General features: G+C 33.0%; 1 protein-coding gene and 1 long non-coding RNA gene across 2 annotated transcripts in view; one reads left to right on the forward strand and one right to left on the reverse strand.

Annotated features, from left to right (window-relative positions):
- Nucleotides 1–309: 309 nt before the first annotated feature.
- LOC147066026 (inactive hydroxysteroid dehydrogenase-like protein 1) overlaps nt 310–21,068 on the reverse strand; it is a 76,025-nt gene continuing 55,266 nt past the window's right edge. Inside the window, exons 3-6 of the mRNA XM_085955585.1 lie at nt 11,454–11,564; nt 5,237–5,457; nt 4,126–4,353; nt 310–571 (exon numbers count right to left, since the gene is read on the reverse strand). Of these exons, the coding sequence (XP_085811711.1) occupies nt 467–571; nt 4,126–4,353; nt 5,237–5,457; nt 11,454–11,564 (665 nt within the window). The 3' untranslated portion in view covers nt 310–466. The remainder of the gene's footprint in view (nt 572–4,125; nt 4,354–5,236; nt 5,458–11,453; nt 11,565–21,068) is intronic.
- LOC147066027 (uncharacterized) lies at nt 16,779–19,485 on the forward strand. The gene is made up of 3 exons (XR_015071616.1): nt 16,779–16,936; nt 17,401–17,558; nt 17,832–19,485. It is a non-coding gene; the product is annotated as an uncharacterized LOC147066027 (long non-coding RNA).

A 21,068-nucleotide genomic window follows, 5' to 3' on the forward strand; every position in this document is an offset into this window, starting at 1 on the left:
CCAAATGTAATTATGTATTCTTAGTTCAAAGAAAACAAATAAGTATGACTGAAAAAGTTTAGTGTGCACTATAATGTCCAATCTTGACAACTTATCTTCACCCCTCGCCACTGCATCGCTATAAGATTGTATATCAGTTTGTATTAGTTAACAATTTCCCATTGAGGCGGAAGAAGCTTTTCCGGATGATTATTGAATAATATGGAATTACTATACAGTGTGTTTTATTTTAATTAATATAATTTTCAATCCAAGAATAATCACCAAAATAGTGTGTTGACTGAGGGTAAGAAACAAAAAAACACCAAAGACATGTTAATATTTATTTAGTAATGAATAAGCACTCAATATAAATATGTTACATTGTATGCTCAGTGATGAGAGTTAAAATTAGGTACAATACTTTCCAATGATTCGATTTATTATACACTTCAATTATGATTGATTGATGCAATAATATGATGTCTTATTTACTTTTGACTTTTTTGAAATATTCTTCGCGAAAGCTTTTATTCATGGATCCTCCGATAAGCGTCCTTATCCACACTGGGGGCAAACATATGAAGAAGCTCTGCAAAAAAATCGACAGATATTAAAATTAGGTATATTCAACCCCGAAAAATTGAACTATTTCGTAAGGTCTAGGATGTTTGGCGCTACCATCTGCACGTCAGGAAAATTGACATCTTGACACCGGAAAAGATAAATAAAATACACGCAGGCCACAAATTAAAACTATAATAAGACCATTTTTATTATGTATGTATTATGTCATAATTTATAGTGCTGTTCACATGTTTAATTTTATTGTTATGAAATTTAAAAAAATCAAATGAAAATTATTTCCATTTAAACTTATTCAATACATTTTTGTTATCCAAACTAGGGTGATAATGATTTATTAATTGGACAGACGATTACATAGTAGAACTCTATTTGTAAGTTTTGAAGAACAAATATCGATTCTTCGACGATTATTATCAGATAATTAAACAAAATATACATAAAAAACCACAATAATGATTATTAATTGCGCAATATCTTGAAATTCCAGTGAAGCAATTGCCCTTTGTTTTTTTTTTATATGAACAAGTGCCTCAAGACACTCAAGAGGTTTGTCTGATTAGATTAAATTGTACCCACACCATGTGATATTTCACAACAGCGTTCATCGTTTTTGTAAGTCAGCTTTTTGGAATAATAATTAGTGTCACAATCAAAAGTTCGTTGATGTTCCTATTGGCACGCGCAATTTGCGACACTAGTCTGTTTGTGAACAGAACTTCGCCATATAGCTGCTGCCAACTATACGCCATCGTCATGAGACTGAATTTTACAGATATCATTGTATTGTCTTTAAGGGTTGATAATAATATTTTATAATGTAACCAAATTTATAATTGACTGCCATGTGTTCTAAAGTACTAAAAACTACGGCAACTTGACAACATTTATCTTTATATTTTCTAATATAGGTAGGTAGGTAATAATATTAGATTTAATTGCCTATTAATTTGATTGGCCAAGTCGCAACATAGGTACGTGAATTATTCCTTCTAGAAATAATTCTATCATCATTAACGGCGTCAAGGTGGCAATATTCTAGTTGTTCTGACAGTTCTAGTCGGCGCCAAATCGTCCCATTCCACTTTATGTTTGAAATCTCCACCGTCTGTGTGTCTATTCGATACACAAGGCGGTTATCGATCGGCAGCTATCGACGGCAGTGTATCATATTTATGAATTGCGGTTAATTGTTACAATAAGATAACAATAAGCCCCTGTCTTGGCTGTGTTAACTTTTAGAGCGAGGTTGACAGTTTAGACAGCTAACTTATTGTAACAATTATAATACCTCAATACATAAATATGATAAGCTACCCTCGATAGCCGTCGATAGCCGCCTTGACCCTTGTGTATAGAATAGGCCCACTGGCGTATATTATGACAAAAGCTACGCAGGTTAAATCGATATGTTAGTGCACAGATGTGTTTCCAGTCTGAAATATTTAAAAAAAACTGAATTTAAAAGATTCGAATCGATTGAAAATCGAAAACGAAATGAACATATTAATACGTATTTGAATGAATCAATATTTTCTCAAATACCATAATTTTTGACCAGACAATATTTAACAGCATAAAGAAAGGTATGTATGTGAATATTGTGTATAATAATAATTCAATTTCGGTAAAAAGTGGACGTAAAATACCTGTGCACAAACGACTGAAATGAAAATCACAAAGTTTTTGCAATGTTTGAATTTCACGATTTTGAATTAAATACTAATTATTTTAACCTAGATAGGCACTGAAAATTTATAGCAAGTATTGCAGCAAATTACGAGTAAGTTAATGTCCCAATATCTTAATAATTATAATTATTACAGAAAAAACGTTTAAGTACACTTAAAATAACAAAACAGATTGCGGCCATAAAACATTCTTGAAAGTTCACCAAAGGATTGTTTTAATTCGCTACTGAGGTCTTGTAATAAAAATTATAAAATGTATCTAAAAACCGTATTTGAACGAAATTGCTTGACGATAAAATGACTGCACTACAGACAATTATTGTATACACAGTTAGAGCATACAAACCGGTTTAAACTATAACCGGTTAACTGGATAACCGCGCGTTTTTAAAAACCGGACGGTTAACCGACTAAATACTCAGTAATTAGGTATTTGTACGAAAAAAAAATATAATTAAGTACGTGAAAAGACATCAAGTTCGGCATGACAAAAAATTAAATGTTACCTACTAAATTTGGTTAGGTACTACCCAACGGTTAACTGATAATCTTAATTACAGATAGATAGTCTAGCGCAGTGGCTACAAATATATATTTTTGGAATACAAATGGAATTTCCTAAAACCCCACAGAAATCCAGAGTATTTTTGAAAATTCTGACAATTTAAACCGGTTAGACGGTTAGTTATTCGTAAAAACTCCGCTAACCTGGTAGAATTTTTCCCTGGTTATTTGCGTGTCCTACATACAGTTAGAGTTGGGTTTCGGGAATTCTCGAGAATTGAAATTTTTAACATTTCGGGAAATCCCGGATCTCGAGAATCTTTTCTCTGGATTCGGGATTTGTTTATTATCAAATATTAATTGAAAAAACGATTTTCTATATGAAAAAAGTGGACAGAAAACACAAAACGTTCAAAGACTGATCGGGGCTTGTAACACAATTAATCTAAAGTCGACTCAAAATGAGCGCAATTTTTGCAACATCGGGGAATTTTGCGTCTCAAAAGCGTACGCGATTGTCATACGCAGCGATTGACAATCTGTGATTATTTTTAATGTTTTGAATTGTTTTTGTTTTCGTACTTCTGTTTTGTTTGGCTTCTTACATATATAAAAAAAGCATATTTTTTTCGGAATTTGTCTGTTTTTACATTGATTTTAAGATTTTTACAGGTTTTTTTAAATTTCCCGACATCACGAGAATTCTCGAGAATTCTTTTCTGAAAATCCCGAATTTCGAGATTGAGATTTTCTCGGGAAATACCCAACTCTACATACAGTGTATAATATCACAAAAATATCGGAAAGAGTCAAAATTCCATAATAATTATCTATAAACCCGTATCTTACAAAATGCACCGTAAATGTTCACATTATTTCTTTTCACAAGAATAGCAATTAATTACAACTAACAAAAAAGATTAATATGGGTATGAAATTTTGTCACTGCATTAATATTGTATATCACATTTATTTTATTGTTAAAATATAAGATTAATTTTCAATCAAATCCCATGTAATATTCCAATTTTTATGAGGAACTTTAAGCTTTGAAAAGTGATTTAATACCACATATATATCCGCGTCCGTCGCATCTGTACTCTGCGTGACGCGGAAACAATATTAGATAATGCATAAATTATTGGCTCTACCTACTAATAAAAAAAGATCATTGCAATATATTATAATATTTAAATTATTTCCTGTACCGGAAAGACAGATTCAGACAAGTACAGATTCGAGCTTTATGGATAATGATACTTTATAAGAGTGGTAAATAAAATAGAATTCCATCGAAAACTATTATATTATAATTATTATGTTTTACATACCAGGAATCTTAAAACAGTTAATGAATAGTACTGACCTGGATCCCATGTGCCCAGTATCCGGTGGTGCAATCGGTTCTGCCTAGTGTGCTGACAGCATGCCGAGCATACGTTTCAGCATCAGGAACGAAGAGGTTGGCGGACATGAGGCGGTCAGAGAAGGCATTCATCTTCGTGATGACAAACAACGGCGCGAGGTGCTGGACAGTCACACCGAACCGTCCGTATTCGTTACGAATGGCTGCCGTAAAAGTCTTCACGTAGGTCTATTCAATTTCAGGTAAACAAAAATATTCATTGCAGTTAGATGTTTCCACACCGTTTTCTGTAGCCACCAATTTAACTATAAGTACTAATTTTTTTCATAAGTTATAACAAGGAAAATTAACGAAACTTTCTTCTATAATTGAATTCCAATCCTTTTGGTTGTCATTAAGATACTTTAAAGAGAAATAAAATTAAATATCAATTTGTCATAGTAGTTAGAACTATTTCTTCTAAGTTATTGCTCTATATTGTAGGATCATGACTAATGAGTGGATTGCTGATACCAATGAAGATTTTAAAGAACTACCCAGGTATTGGTAAAAACACGTATTTTACTTCCAGGTTGACAGACTTTTTACGAGGAATAGTTGTTAATCATTGGAGGCATACTGTGGATCCAAATAATGATTAAATACTGTATCATGTAAATTTGACCCAGATAAGAACATTGAGAAAGAAGCGAACGAAAAACCTCTTAACCACAATTCACGGAAGAAAATCAGCAATATACTATTACAGCTGAAAATGGAACCTGAACATTGGGACACTAAAGGAACCTACAAAGTATTATGAAACAGCGGCCGATAACAGGATTGGAATCATGCAATACGCAAAATGAATATGAACACATTTTTATTGTGTTGATATTAATATAAATTGTCCATAATATATCTATAACCAGGTTTTAATTTGGTAGTTCCATTAGTTAATTAAACACCGGCTTTCGATATCTTCCGTTCGGTTCTGGAACCTTAAAAAAAAGCTCTGCTTGAAATGAGTATTACCTACTACACATTCACAATAATAAATATTATATTCTGTAAAACGTCGACTGTAATAGATAAAATGAATAATTATTATTGCGCTACAAACTATGCATACCTTGGTAGCGCCATAAACGGTCATAAGTGGCAATGGCTGAAGCTCCGATCCAGAGGAGACATTGACAATAGCGCCCTTTCCCCTGGCCTTCATTTGGGGAACTATCATCCTAGTCATCATGGTGACCGCTCCGACATTTATGTTAATTATGTCCCACAGCTCTTTGTCTGGCACTTCGTTCAAGTACATTGGGTATGTGTATTGTTTTCCAACATTATTGACTGCAAAGCAACAAACACAACATTGATATTATATAAACATAGCAACGTCGCCTTTCGTGATCAAAATTGTTGACATTTTTTTTAAATTACGATATTTTTTTCAATCATTATCGAATTTCCTCGGGGGCCCTCGGAAATTCCTCGCGACCCACGGGTTGGGGAGCAGAGGCATGAAATGCATAAATGCAGCGTAAACAATGTAGCTATTAATACGATCCAGTGCTACAAAGATGAGCAGCTCAAAATAACTACCAACAATTACATTATGTAGAATAGATGTACATTGTACAATATCAGTAAGTCTATTCTGTTTCACACAATATGCTATTTGTAGCAACGTTCTCCAGAGCACGTCTACCATTCATTCATACACAAAAAATACTGTGAATAAACAAAAAAATATTTGATATTATACTCGTAGCTAACTAAATAATATAGGTGTATTATACAGAAAATGTTATGTACTCAACGACAATAATAAATAATAAGGAAAATAAATTGTCTAGTGCTTTTTTATATGAAAAGTTGTAGGTACCTACGTTAAAAAAATAATGAAGCAAGTTTCAATTAGTTTTGATATTTTTTTTAAAATCAAACAATCTATTTTTGTCTTCGAATTGAATAATAAATAATTGTCTACGCTTAATTTTCAAATATTTATTGATAATTATCGGAGAAAACTAAGTTTGAATATTATGTCAAAAAACCTTTGTCCCTTGACAATTCCTGGTGATGCTTCGTTTGTATGGGTTAGTCAACAGACTAAGGAACCGAGGTTAAAAGGTAATAATGTACATATATTATAAATTCGATATAACTATTGTACAAATGTAATCAATCAGTAATCCCTAATCAACATTCTGTAAATGAGGTATTGTTCTCCAGTTCCATTATTAATATTATAAAAAAATATATAATATAATATTTTTTATGTTTATTTGTGTTTTCAGGTGTTAGTCAGGCAAAACATTACAAATTAGATACATCGCGCTTAGACAGATTTTATACAGATCCGAATTTAACTAGTCAGGGGCCCTATTTAGGTAGGTTACTACTAAGTACTGATTGTCCCCCCCCCCTGCCAACAGAAGAAAAACTACAAATTTATATATGTATACTTGTATAACAAAATGTAACTACCTAAAAGTGGTAAAGGACACAAGAAATTACATTTCATAATTAAATATTTCTTAAATGTAGATCGTCATCTTAATAACCAATACTTATTTAATATTGTAATAAACGAGTTTTCACCGAGTGTTATTCTTCTTTCGTCGAGGAAAAAAAGAGGAAGAACGCTTAGTGATAACCCAAAAATCTATTAAGAAAATAAACAACTTTCAATATTTCAAAGATGATTTTTTCATGAAAGAATGGGTCTATTCCAAGTTGCTCTAAAGCCCAATCAACAAAATTTCGACGCACCAAATAGTCATTGTGTTATGTTTACTGTATTTTATACGCTTTCCAATCCAAATCTTTCCGTGTAGTGCCATACGAATGTTCATGTTCTCGAGAACGACGTGTATTTGATTGTTCTGAATTTTTATCCACATTTTGATTCACAATATCGATATTTTCCGCAGTACGTTTACGTTTTTGCCGGGTTGGATTCTTAACATATTAACAAACATTTCCATTTGACTGGAATTTTCTAATTCAAATATGAATAGTAAGGTCTTTTTATTTTAACCATAAATTCACGTAATACCTGAAACAGATTCAATATTGTTTTAATAAATTTTAACAATTTATATACGCTGTATTAATAGCTGTGTATCTTTGCATGATGATTTGACAAACAAATAAACAATACTGAACACAAATGTAAATTTTGGTGAGAATCAAAAAAAAAGGCTGATATGACATTTTAAAATTCTATAGTATCTACTAATTTAATAATCGTATGTATATGATTTAATATTTTTAATCTATTGACAGTTTTCGTTCTAATTTTAAATTAACTAAACACATAATTTCGTAATAATTTAAATTCAGTTATATACAGATGATATTATTTTAAATTCTTGATACTACGAGGCTTTATTGTGAAGAGATTGTAAAGAACTGACATATTTTGTCAATAGCTATTAATTGAGTAAAATATGCGTATTTCTATACTTTGTTATAAAATCGAAATAGCCATGAGATCGTGTAAAATATTGATAGGTTACCATTAGATAGATTAATACAGTGTGCGTCTCGTATATTATGGTAATAAATCATTTTTTAACATATAAGTATTATCCTGATATTAGCCTTTTGAAAAAAGTTACCCAAGGAGATCTGCAACATCATGGATCAAAATATAACAAGTCAATATTGACGAAGACACAATAATGAGTTCAAAATCCTTGAAAATGCAGTTCGCTTGTCATATTATAATATATTACAGTAATATAATATAATAAATTATCCTCTTCCCTCCAATTCTAATAATATAAATTTTACGTTATATTAAAATAAATGTAGTTTCCTATATTATTATGCATGGATTCTTTTATATTTTTATATTTTACCATACCTACCACAGAACAGATTAACATAACCAAGGCTTTGAAGCCAGATTTGAGTAATGACTTAATGACGATCAGGCAATAAAACGCAATAAATGCAAATCCGCATGAATATTTTCAAATATTACCAATATTGAATGCGCGTTCCGTTTATGTGTCAAAATCTAATGCATATTATTTATGATACAGACGAAATTATTAAAAATGCTTATGTTCATCACATAATTCTCCACACTCGAGAATTTGTACCTTATTAGTAATTATAATTATAAGTTTCAGGTGGGCCGAGATGGCAACCTTCTTCCCTTATTTCTGTGTTCCTTGTACCACGCTATTAATAGACACTCGCGTAGTATATTTGATGCATCCCCACCAATGTAGTTGCTAGTTCTTAACGATAAACATATGTCAGACGAGGCAAAAGAATGAGCTATTTGACACGAAAAATGGTAGAGTTCCTTTAAAAAATGCCATCAATGTACCTAATGATATTGTAATTAAAAAAATCTTATACTTTCATATAAGTATAAATTTGTTATATCTATTGTAAAAAAGTCGACTGAGGCGTAACACATGTAAAATTATATTACTTTTTAAAGTTTTCAATCGGTAAAGAATATACGTTTCTATAATTATGTTCTTCACGATTTTAAAAATTTGTATTGAGTCTTTTCTGACAAAAAGGTTGCCGATCTCGTAATACGTGCTATCTTTTGTTTGTATCACTGAAATTGGTGTAGACATTGAATTTTTGTAAACTTAACATTATTATTTTTAATATATGTATATAAACAAGACAAAAAACTAAAAATTATGAACAATCGATCAATTTAAAATATTTTTTATGACGAAAACGCGGAAACTATGTCATAACTACTATGCCACTTCTAGGTAAATCCGAGGCTATAATTAAGAAAATGAAAAATTGAAAAATTTTATATTTAAAGTTTAAGGTTGCGTTATTTTTTTTAACAGCAATATCAAATACTGAAGGCAGCCAGCTGTTCAGACTACCATTTCAAAATAAATAAAATAACTTTTTAAAGAAAGTGGAACAAACAATAACCACATAAACTATAAGGCATCAGTGTTGCCATATTTTGAAAGTGGAATTATAGTACAAAGCCTCCAAAATTATAGTATTTGGGGATAAAATATAGTACGCGTTGTCATCTGTTGAAAATGAAAATTTTCCCAATTTTTTACAGTCGACTCGTTTTTATTAGGTGAAATATTTCGTCGCGGGCCGCAGGTTCCCAATTTTTCATAGTCGGCTTGTTTTTTTTAGGAAAAATATTTCGTCGCGGGCCGCAGGTTCCCAATTTTTCATGGTCGGCTTGTTTTTTTTAGGAAAAATATTTCACCGCGGGCCGCAAATTTACAAATTTCCGAAGACCACTCGATTGCGAAATGGCAAGTGCAAAATTATAGTACTTTTATGTAAAATTATAGTACGATTTTCAAAATTATAGTATTTTGGGCGTACTATACCTATTTTATATCGTACATAGTACGCGGACCAAAATTATAGTACAAATACTATAATTATAGTACGGTTGGCAACATTGTAAGGCATTCGCATGCATATACCTACAATTATATTATTATTATTGTGACAGTTATAGCATCGCTAAGGTAATTTTGGATTATTATTAAATATTCTAATAATATAATTGAAATGTCTTTCTGAGATTTCAAAATATTTGCCATTTGATCAGCGTTTCGACTATTTCCATGATACTGTTATGTCTCTCCGGGGAAAAGGCAAAGGAATTAGGTGACTTGTGTTGAAAGGAACCTGGGTTGGTATGATGGTGTTCTCCTTTCTTTGTCTCTTTACCAAAGACTGGACTTCTGTGTAACTCCAGAGTAGTATTCACGGCTGTTACGTTTAAAGACCGTCGTCTTGAAGTTTTGTCAGTGTGATTTACCTTTGAGGATGAGTTTGGACTCGATGGCGAGAAGATGATTGAGAAACAATAAAGCTTTCGCGAAAGTTACAACATTAAAGTTTATTCAACGGAAAAAATGCGGGAAAAAATGCGGGAAAAACATACGCGTTACAAAAAAATTAAGAATAATAGACAAATGCGCGATGTGTGTGTCCTTTTTATAGATTTTGGTGATATCATATTATTTAGTTATTGACGTGTTGTCTGTGATATCCGGGCGAGGGTCCACGGTACTACGGCCGTCTGCTGGCTCATACTTGTGTGGTGTTTATCAAGTTAGAATAATTCTGTAGGTATTGCATCATATTACATGGCTACTGTTTATTAACCCTTATTAACTTGCAAAGTTTGGTAGGTATAACATACTCAGAAACTTGGGACGTCATATGACAATACGATGAATTTGTTTCGTTATATTATAACACAAAAACTACTGGATTAAAATAATTGAAACTTTCACAAGTTATAGATTACATTATTGGTACTTATCTACCAAATTTAGTAGATAAAGTTTTATTTCGTTATCCGAAAAGGTTGCGAAGATACAAGATAAATCTTCCCGACAAAACGCACTTGCAATAATTCATCACGAATAGGTGAACTGGTCAGATTGCATCAGTAAAATATTGTGAGATTAGGTACGAGTCAAGGGGTATGTACGTCTACATCCAACTGATGTCGATCGTGCGGATTTATTTGATGTGATACTGTCGTACGTGTCTAAAATCACTGACTGAATATTCGTAGACATGGGATGGTTAGCAGAGGGACGCGCGTTTAACTCCAACTGTGATATGTCTCATTTATATTTTTAAGCAATCAATCTATTTCACCATTTTGTATAATACTATGTCTACTTTTATACGTCACAGGCGAATGTTTTCACAAATTAATTTAATCAAATATACCTACAGTCGAACTTGGTTATTACGAGGAAGATGGGACCGGCTGAATTTGCTCGTTATAAGCATTACGTCCTAGTTATGTCGTTGTATAACATTTTTCGCACCACCTTCGATTTAAGCATAGAACATAAAAAAATATGAAAACCATCGTAAAATCCCCGAAACAAGAAAAAACGAAACTACAAAAAGAAGTTGTTTATTGTGATGAAGTGCTGAGCCGCCGGCGCTGGTAGGTGCCTACTGACTTCACAAAGCTTGGATTTTTTACATGCAATTTCAACCATGTGCGTGGATACTTTTTCAATGTCGTCGGCGAAAACACCAATTAGGTACCTACTTAGACACTTAACTAGTGTCATAAACGTAATCCGATCCCGGCGGCATCGGTATAGTTAACTGCCCGGTCGGATTTTATTGCTTAGGGTCGGAAATATTGCTTTTAAACGATCGACACATTAACAGTTTTGCTCGGTATACCCGAGAAGTAGCTCGTTATAAAAGTGAATAAATGTATGGAGATAATCATAAACTAAAATTTCAACGAACATTTCCTCATTAAATTCGAGATCTCGCTATGTCCGTGATCGTAATATCCAAGTTCGACTAATAACTGTTGTTTTTACCTAATATTCCAATCTGCATATCCCGCAGTTGTTCTTCAATTTTTTTATAAACCGATTCCCCTTCAGAAAAATCAGCTTGAATGATTTGAGTCTTCACAGAATGCTCCTTTTCTGAAAGAAAAAAAAAACAGTTTTAGAAACATCATATTAATATCCTCAATTATCTACACATCATTTTGTTCATGACATCAATTATTATTAACCGCAGACGCAAAACAATCATAAAATATTTGTGGATGGTGGCAGAGATAGGTTGTAGGTTGCTGGCAAAACAGGTGTGTGCCTCTCGTCCGAGTAGAGTAGTATTTTATTGAATCATTTATCGTCATCATCAGGGGCGGGCACAACCCGGTGTGGGTCTTGGCCTCCTCCAACAGCTCCCTCCACCTGTCCCTATCCAGTGTAGCCGCATTCCAATTCGGTACCCCCAGAATACGGCAATCACTGACAGCTCCATCCAACCAGCGAATCTTTGGCCTGCCTCTTCTTCTACGCCCTATTGGATTGCTGAACATCACTCTCTTTGCCGGTTCATTATCATTCATACGCTGCACATGACCTAGCCATCGCAGTCTCCCAATCGTAATTGATTGAACTGCGCTGCAATCTTCGTACAGCCCGTAGAGCTCAGCATTATATCTTCTCCTCCAATTGGTGCCGTCCCTGATGGGTCTATATACCTATACGGCGAAGAAGTTTTCTTTCAAAAATGTTCAGGGCTCGTTCATTTCGCAGAGTTAATGTCCAGGTTTCCGATACGCAGGTGAGCACTGGCTTTACAAGTGTCTAGTTAAGGGGGGACATGCTCGTCGAAGGTCAAAATTGAGTTTTTATTGTATATTCAAACCATGATCCTGGACACTCCTTAAACGTTGTAGATGATCTATGTATATACTTTTGAAGCCTTATTATCCTTTATAGTTATTTTAAACATTTGATGACTGCATGAAGTATTTTTGTTACATAAAATAGTATTCTTTTAAACCTCTCGCTCTAATGTTTTAGAATATAGTCATATTTCGGTACATAACTGTGCAGTGGTGTTAAGATTTTTTACATTTATTAATTTTTAAACGCATTTATAAAACCATTAGCATAATTTATTACGAGATAATTTTTGTAAAATATTCACGATAAAAAAATATATTGATAATCTCTGTGATCCCAAATTTGACAAGAATTAGGCATTTTATTATTCAAAAAATCGGCAAGATTAACACATTTCAAGATGATTCTAAAGATATTTATTATAAGCTATGTCTTTGACCATTCAAGTGTGATAAACATCTTATGAATAATGATTGCTTTATAATAATTATTGACCTAAGAATAAGGTAGTGTTTTTTTGAAATACGCCATTTCTTTTGTCATTCCCCAGTGGTTAAGCTACAACATACGGCCGTAGCCATAAATTGACAAACTATAATTGAAGTAAAGAGTAAAATGATATTGACGCGCGTGTTTGAACATGTATCGTTTAAAAAAAAATAAAAAAAAATTCAGTTAGGTACATGTTCAAACACGCGAGTTAACATAATTTTACTCCCTACTTTAATTATAGTTTGTCATTTTATGGCTACGGCCGTATGTTGTAGCTTAACTACTAGGGAATGACAAAAGAAATGGCGTATTTCTAAAAAACACTACCTTATTCTTAGGTCAATAATTATTATAAAGCAATCATTATTCATAAGATTTTTATCACACTTGAATGGTCAAAGACATAGCTTATAATAAATATCTTTAGAATCATCTTCAAATGTGTTAATCTTGCCGATTTTTTGAATAATAAAATGCCTAATTCTTGTCAAATTTGGGATCACAGAGATTATCAAAATAATTTTTTATCGTGAATATTTTACAAAAATTATCTCGTAATAAATTATACTAATGGTTTTATAAATGCGTTTAAAAATTAATAAATGTAAAAAATCTTAACACCACTGCACAGTTCTGTACCGAAATATGACTATATTCTAAAACATTAGAGCGAGAGGTTTAAAAGAATACTATTTTATGTAACAAAAATACTTCATGCAGTCATAAAATGTTTAAAATAACTATAAAGGATAGTAAGGCTTCAAAATTATATAAATAGATTATCTACAACGTTTAAGGAGTGTCCAGGATCATGGTTTGAAAATACAATAAAAACTCTATTTTGACCTTCGACGAGCATGTCCCCCCTTAAGAGTGCTTTTAGTTCGGCGAGATAGTGTGCGGCACTTAAAATGTCTTAACAGGCCAAAGTAACATTTATTCGCAGACATGATTCTCTTGTTGATTTCTTCTGTAATATCATGTCGATATTGAATCATTACAATCTATATATAATACGAGGGTGGGTCAATAATTCCTTAGAAAAAAGCATTAAAACAGTTTTTATTTTTGTATTTTTTTTTTATTTCTCAACATAATCTCCTTGGAGCTCAATACACTTGGTTAGACGTTTCTCAATTTTTTTTAAACCGTCAGAAAAATAAGTTTTCGGAAGGTCCTCAAAATAAGCATTTGTCCGATCGATGACTTCTTCATTTGAAAAAAAACGTTGTCCACTTAGCCATTTTTTTAAGTTTGGGAAAAGGAAAAAGTCACTGGGGGCTAAATCTGGCGAATACGGTGGGTGGTCGGCCAATTCGAACTTCAATTCTTCAATTTTAGCCATTGATCGTAAACATGTGTGAACACGGGCATTGTCCTGATGAAAGAGGATTTTTTTCCTGTTTAAATGAGGCCATTTTTCTTCAATTTCGTTTTTTAGCTGGTCCAATAAAGATGCATAATAATCCCCTGTTATTGTTTTTCCTTTTTCCAAATAGTCAACGAAAATAATTTCACGTGCATCCCAAAATACAGTAGCCATAACCTTACCAGCTGATTTTACGGTTTTCGCCTTCTTTGGACATGGTTTGTCTTCGCAATCCACTGCTTTGACTGTTCTTTCGTCTCGGGAGTATAGTGGTGTATCCATGTTTCATCTACAGTCACAAAGCGACGAAAAAATTCATCCGGATTGCGTTGCATGAGCGACAACAGGGCTTTAGAGGCCACCACCCTATTGCGTTTATTGTCGACTGTGAGCAAACGCGGCACCCATCTTGCAGAAATATTTTTCATGCCCAATTTGTCATGTAAAATAGAAATGACGCTACCTTTTGAGATCCCTGTAACCTCAATTATCTCACTCAACTTTAATCTTCGGTCACTTAACACCATATCGTGGATTTTATTGATCATTTCTGGTGTAGTCACCTCTACAGGACGTCCTGAGCGTGGTTCATCCTTTGTTGATGTACGACCACGTTTAAATTCATTTAACCAGTTATAAATAGTTGCAAGTGAAGGAGCAGATATGGCGTGAACTAAATCCAACTCATTTTTTATTTCCTTTGCTGTTAACCCTTTTATATTAAAATGTTTAATAACAGCTCTAAACTCAATTTTCTCCATTTTCCATTTTTCCATTTTCCACAAGCAAATTTTTTTTTTAAATGTACGAGAAACACACAACAACCCGACCAATCTGATTGAAACTTCGCAGCATACTGAATCGGTAGTGCCGCTGCATGAAAACAAACCGCTTACAGTACTAGTCGCGCCACTTGTCGGCTTTTCTAAGGACTTATTGACCCACCCTCGTATTATCTTGATAATAAACATATCAGTTGAGTACTAATTATAGGCAGAATATTTAAAAATATCTAAAAATATATAATCGACAATGCGAAAATATTCAATATGTTCTAGAGGTAAACAAGATAACCATATTTTATAATTCAAGGATATAAACAATACATTCATCCACGTCAGCTTCAAATATTTAGACACAATATTTAATTTGAACATATTATGACCTAGCTATGACCAGTACCCAAGACCTTGCACAGGCCCGGTCCGATCCGGCATTGGCCGATGGACCACGCGCTCTCGAGAGCTCGAGTCCTATGTTGCTCCAGGCGCCGTAAGAAAAGACAAACCTACACGAAAGAGTTTGGTATTTATTTTTAATTACATTTTTAATTGTAAAACATTTAAAACGCGGGAAACCTGTGCAGTAGATTGTGTAATACTATAATCGTAGGTAGACATCTTGGCAAATTAATTCGATAAAATAAATATTACGCCGAGAAAAGGGTAGGATATCGTTGTACTAACTCAGTTAGTACGCGTAGTCCTATTACATAACTCAATACATTTACAGAGCACATTTACAGCCAAAAATGGAATGACGGGCATATTTTCTTCAACGAAAACTGTATTTTACAACGTTTTTCTTAGCTCGTATTCTTATTTGTCCGGTGGTTCTTTGTCCGGTTTGCAATCGATTTTTAACTAACTCTCCGACTAGCTAGACATTTGAAACTTTTAGAATATATCAGAACACGATGCCAATGCATTTTTTAATACCTACTTTTAGCCACCTTTAAGTAGAATTGAATTCATTTTCAGAAGGTGATGTCTCTAGGTAAAGTTGTTATCGAAAAATAGCTAGAAAAGTTTATTAATCGGTAAATATATATTCAAAAGTAATGAGAAAAATAAAATAAAAAATTAAGAAGTATCATGGAGTTCTATATACCAAAAATACGTGTCAAATTCGGTACATTTCTATCGGGTGGTAAGAATGAATGACATAAGATTTATTATCAAAATTACGATAAAAATGTACGTAAATCTATTACCCAGGGAAACGCTAAACGAAAATTGGAATTTATTATATCCTTATATCTTGTTTTTCAAATTTAAAAAACATCGATTTAGAGGTTAGAAAGCACGCAATTAAAATCGAAAAACCTCGGCTTAGACGCAATTTATCGCGAAAAACGCTTAGCGTTTCTATTAAAAATATTATTTATTAATTTTTACGGCAGTAATTTGAATTTAATCTTGTATTTTTGTATATTAACGAATCGATAGAAATCGAAACAATAATAATTGCCCAAATTCAACCGATGTTTAGCTGTCCGGTGCTGCCACCGTGGAACTATTTCGAAACAATACACATATACAAAATACACACACATGCAACAACATGACATTGAAAATGAAACTCACACATAGACAAGACAAAATAACATTTTTCTGCTTCATTTTCGCTAGGATCAGTTTGTGGTAAAACTTCGACGCGAAATTGCCATATGAATAAAAATAACTTAATAATTAAAATTACAATATTTACTTAATATACGTAGGAACCTGCCTATATTCAAAATTTGAAACTGCGAATTATTTGCAATTAGTATTTGCTTAAATTAAAACTGTTTTTTATCATTATTTATGATAAAAATAATCAACAAAATAAACAAATCTCGCATTTTAACATATGGTAGCATTCGTGCTCTCGATCGAATACACAGACATCGAATATCGGGTTTATAACAATTCTTCTTTATTTTTTTGCCATTATTATATTGTTTGAAAACAGGAAGGAATCGACTCATCAGCATAGATAAGATACTTCTCATCAGTAACATTTTTGTCAAGTAAGTAAACTTTTCAGTGAATAATAAATAATATTATTATCGTACATCAAAATGACAAACTATGTCACGCAGTTTTGATTGTCAAACAAACATTCAAAAATTATTTAAAAGAGTTACATATACTGTATTTTCAATCACCATCATGCATTTATCATCAATATATATTATTTTAGGCGTATACTCATCGTTTTCGTAAAATTATAAATACTTTACGTCAGTTTGAGGTTATGTTTATGACAAATGTCATCGAGCCTATCTTGTACGTTTTGTAAATTATCTAATAGATAGTGAATTTCTTTCATTCGCATAATATGATTGTAGAAAATCAAATATTTTATGTGCTTTCAAACACGTGTCCGTGTTTTTAATACAACATAATCGTAAATTGAAAACGTTATCTACAGTGATAAGTTTAACACGAGTATATGAATATAATGAGGATATGTTTTTTTGTTTACATATAGATAAATCTTTAAATACTGATGAACTCGACGAAATATTGGACGACAGTGACTGCGAAGTCGGCGACGGTTACGAGTCCGACAACAGCGACGACATTTACATTCGACATTTACAACCTTCGACATCCACAATCCAGGGTTCTTCCCTGGCTCACAAAATGGTAGGTTTACAATTTTCTTAATAATATATTTATTGGTTTTATATACCATCCAGTCATACATTAGATTCATTCATGCTTTGGCATAAAAACAAGAATTCATTACATCTTGTACACATGATGTAGCGATTGTCTCGAATGAGGAGTTGATGGTTTGAATAGTAAACTTCAATCAAAACATATTATTGCCCATCATTATTTGTATTTTTACTGCTAAATACTTGAATTAATGAGGAAATATGGATTATGTAATAATATTTTTTCCTATTGTTTCAGTATGCCGAATGCTGGTCCGGAATTGGAGGAAGATTTGTTGGCGAGAGGGCATGTTGCTGACAATGTACTCAGCTCCTTTTTCGAATACTTCAACCTCGCTCTCTTCGAAAAAATAGCTGAGCAGACAAATTTATATTCAGCACAAAAAAGGGACTTGTGGTCGGTGAATACGAATTCGAAATTCGTATTCACCGTCATCCAAATTATGATGGGTACATTAAGGTTTCCGCAGACTCGAATGTACTGGTGTTTATGATCTAAGCATTCCAATCATTAATCAAGCAATGCCCAGAGACGGGTACTTCGAACTGCGGAATCACTTTCATTTTGCAGATAACACTGCTGACCGCATGGGCTGCACAGATAAACTTTGGAAGATTAGTCCCTTTTTAAGTGAGGTTCTAAAAAAATGCCATACTTTGCCCAGACCTGCTCATAACTCCATCGACGAGCAAATGATGCCGTTCACTGGCCGCTGTAGACACAGGCAATTTGTGCTTAACAAGCCAAATCCTGTAGGCCTTAAAAATTTTGTTCTCGCGGCCAGAGATGGATTAGTGATAGATTTTCACATATATGTAGGGAAGGGAACGGTATCAGATGGAGATATGAAGCAGTTCGGTCTGGGCGCAAGTGTGGTCAAGTTACTCTGCCGGACTCTCCCCAATCCTCCTGCATTGTCTATACTGATCGTTTTTCACTAGTTTGAAGCTCGCCGATTCGTTACTTCAAGACAAAATATTCTTAACTGGAACTGTCAGAAGTAATAGAATCGGCGATGTGATTAAGAAATTAAAAAAACGATAAGGCAATGCAGAGGGGAGATTGGGATGAGAAGGTTCGGTAGGATGACAAAGTCTGTGTAGTCAAGTGGAAAGATAATAAATCCGTGTTATTATTTTACACTGCTGTCGGCAGTACTCCTGTTGGTACCTGCATGCGATGATCGAAGGAAGTAATGAGGAAGATCAGTGCCACTCAGCCGGCCATTGTAAAGCACTACAATATGTCGATGGGTGGCATTGATCTTTGCGATCGGGTAATTGCTTATTACAGGACTGCGATGAAGACATGCAAATGGCCTGTGAGGGTTTTTAACCACTTTGTGGACTTGGCGGTAGTAAACTGTTGGCTAATGTATATGCGGAATTGTAAACTAGAAAATGTACCCCGAAAGGATATTATGGGACTGTTGTCGTACTGAATCAGATTAGCGAAAGCTATGATTCGGTATGAAGATCGGGTAGCCAACATTTTAACACTGCCAGCACGAGGTCGGCCAAGAAACATGTCGACATCGCAGGTAGACACAGAGCCACCAGCTCGCAGGAGAACGGTTTTCCCCCAACCGATCGCTGAGGTACGTTTGGACAGCGTTGGCCACCATTCAGCATCCGTGTGCAGATACCCTGGATGCAAGTCCCGCACCAGGTATATTTGCATAAAATGCAATATATACGTGTGCACAAAATTTTGCTTTGAGCTGTATCACACAGTATAGGATGCAGTTCAAAGCAATTTTAAAGTAGATATTTAGGGTTTTATTTCATAATTTTAACTAATTTTAAGTGTAAATATATTTAATTATCCTATTTATAATGTTTTTGTATTGTTTTTATTGTGTAATGTTCTATTAAAATTGACCATTCCTATGACAAGTTGTTTTCTTTACCTTCCCTAAGTTTATAGAGTAGGTAATATTCATCTGCAGTGTGACCTGTAGCATATATAGTACATTAGGATCGGACATGGTTGAAACGAAATGAATTGGGATGTCTATATAATATCGACATTGTCATAATTATAACTACAGTCGAACTCGGTTATTACAATCTCGGACATAGCGAGATCTCGGATGTAATGAGGAAACAGTCGTTGACATTTTGTATATGATTTTCTCCATACATTTTTATTCACTGTTATAACGAGATACTTATCGGATATACCGAGCTAAAATACTGGTAATGTGTTGATCGTTTAAAGACATTTCGACCCTAAGCAATAAAATCCGATCGGACAGGATGCCGCCGGGGACAGATTACGTTTATGACACTAGTTAAGTGTCTAATTGTTGTTTTCGCCGACAATAAAAATACCTATTCTCTGATATAACGAGTACCGCTTATAACGAGCAAATTCAGCCGGTCCAACCTTCCTAGTAATAACCAAGTACAACTGTATATTCCTTATTTTGTTTTAATAATTCGAATGGCATTTGTTTTGCTATTCATTTCATATCATTCTTTTATTCCACCTATACTAGAAATTCGATGTAATTGTCAATTGTACAAGATTAAACTCAATCTTATAAACATTTGTACTTAAATGTTCATTTACTACTATAAATGAATTTTACTGTAGAAAAATATTTATATTAATTCGTATTGACAACGTAAAAAAATCTGGTTCATTGGCTGGACAGGATACCTTGTATTGCCACTGTAAAAATAACTACGGTAAACAAAATGTAAAAATCATAAACACTTTAAATCAAATCGACATGTTAGAATTGTAAATATTTTATGGGGAAATATTAATTGTAAATATTTTTACATAGGTAAGTAAATATATAATAAATTTAAATGCATTTTTATCAAACTTATGATTTTTAATATGTGGCGACACACAATATTTTATTTTATATTTTATTGCCATCTGGTTGCGATCGACGAAAGTTTTTAGTAATACATTTTTAGAAATTCATGGTAGATGCCTGTAGATGCCTTTAGATGGCGTTGAAGTCACATTTGATCGTAAATTGAGGCAAAGAATTCGCCTTAATTCTGTTTTGTATGAAAAGTTATTTCGACACCATTATCTGGGGTCCTAGCAACTAAATTATTAATATATACGTGCGTTACTATGGAAATTAATATGACATGTCAAAATGACATTTCAGTATTATTTCTATCAAGTACAAATATTTTTGGTCGTTTAAGCTAGTGAAGCCAAGTTTATATGATTCAACAGAAAATTTAAAAACGTTGTATATAAAAAGTTCTTTTCATCTTGTAATTTTTTTCTGCATAAAATTGTATGTTTTTTGTTTTCAAATTTTTTTATTTTTCTGTATTAAATTGTACTTAAGTATTTTATTATTATTATTATTGTTATCATATATTTTTTTCTTTATTCTCTTCTTCTCTCTTGTGAGGGTAATGTTTGACTTATAATGTAAATTTCATGTTGTGTACGTCTTGAATTTAGATTTGTTACGTCCACAATGTTTTGTATTCT

The sequence above is a fragment of the Rhyacophila brunnea genome, unplaced genomic scaffold (genome assembly GCF_057557595.1).
Source record: "Rhyacophila brunnea isolate RB1 unplaced genomic scaffold, BYU_Rbru_1.0 scaffold_5, whole genome shotgun sequence".
Lineage (NCBI taxonomy): Eukaryota > Metazoa > Arthropoda > Insecta > Trichoptera > Rhyacophilidae > Rhyacophila > Rhyacophila brunnea.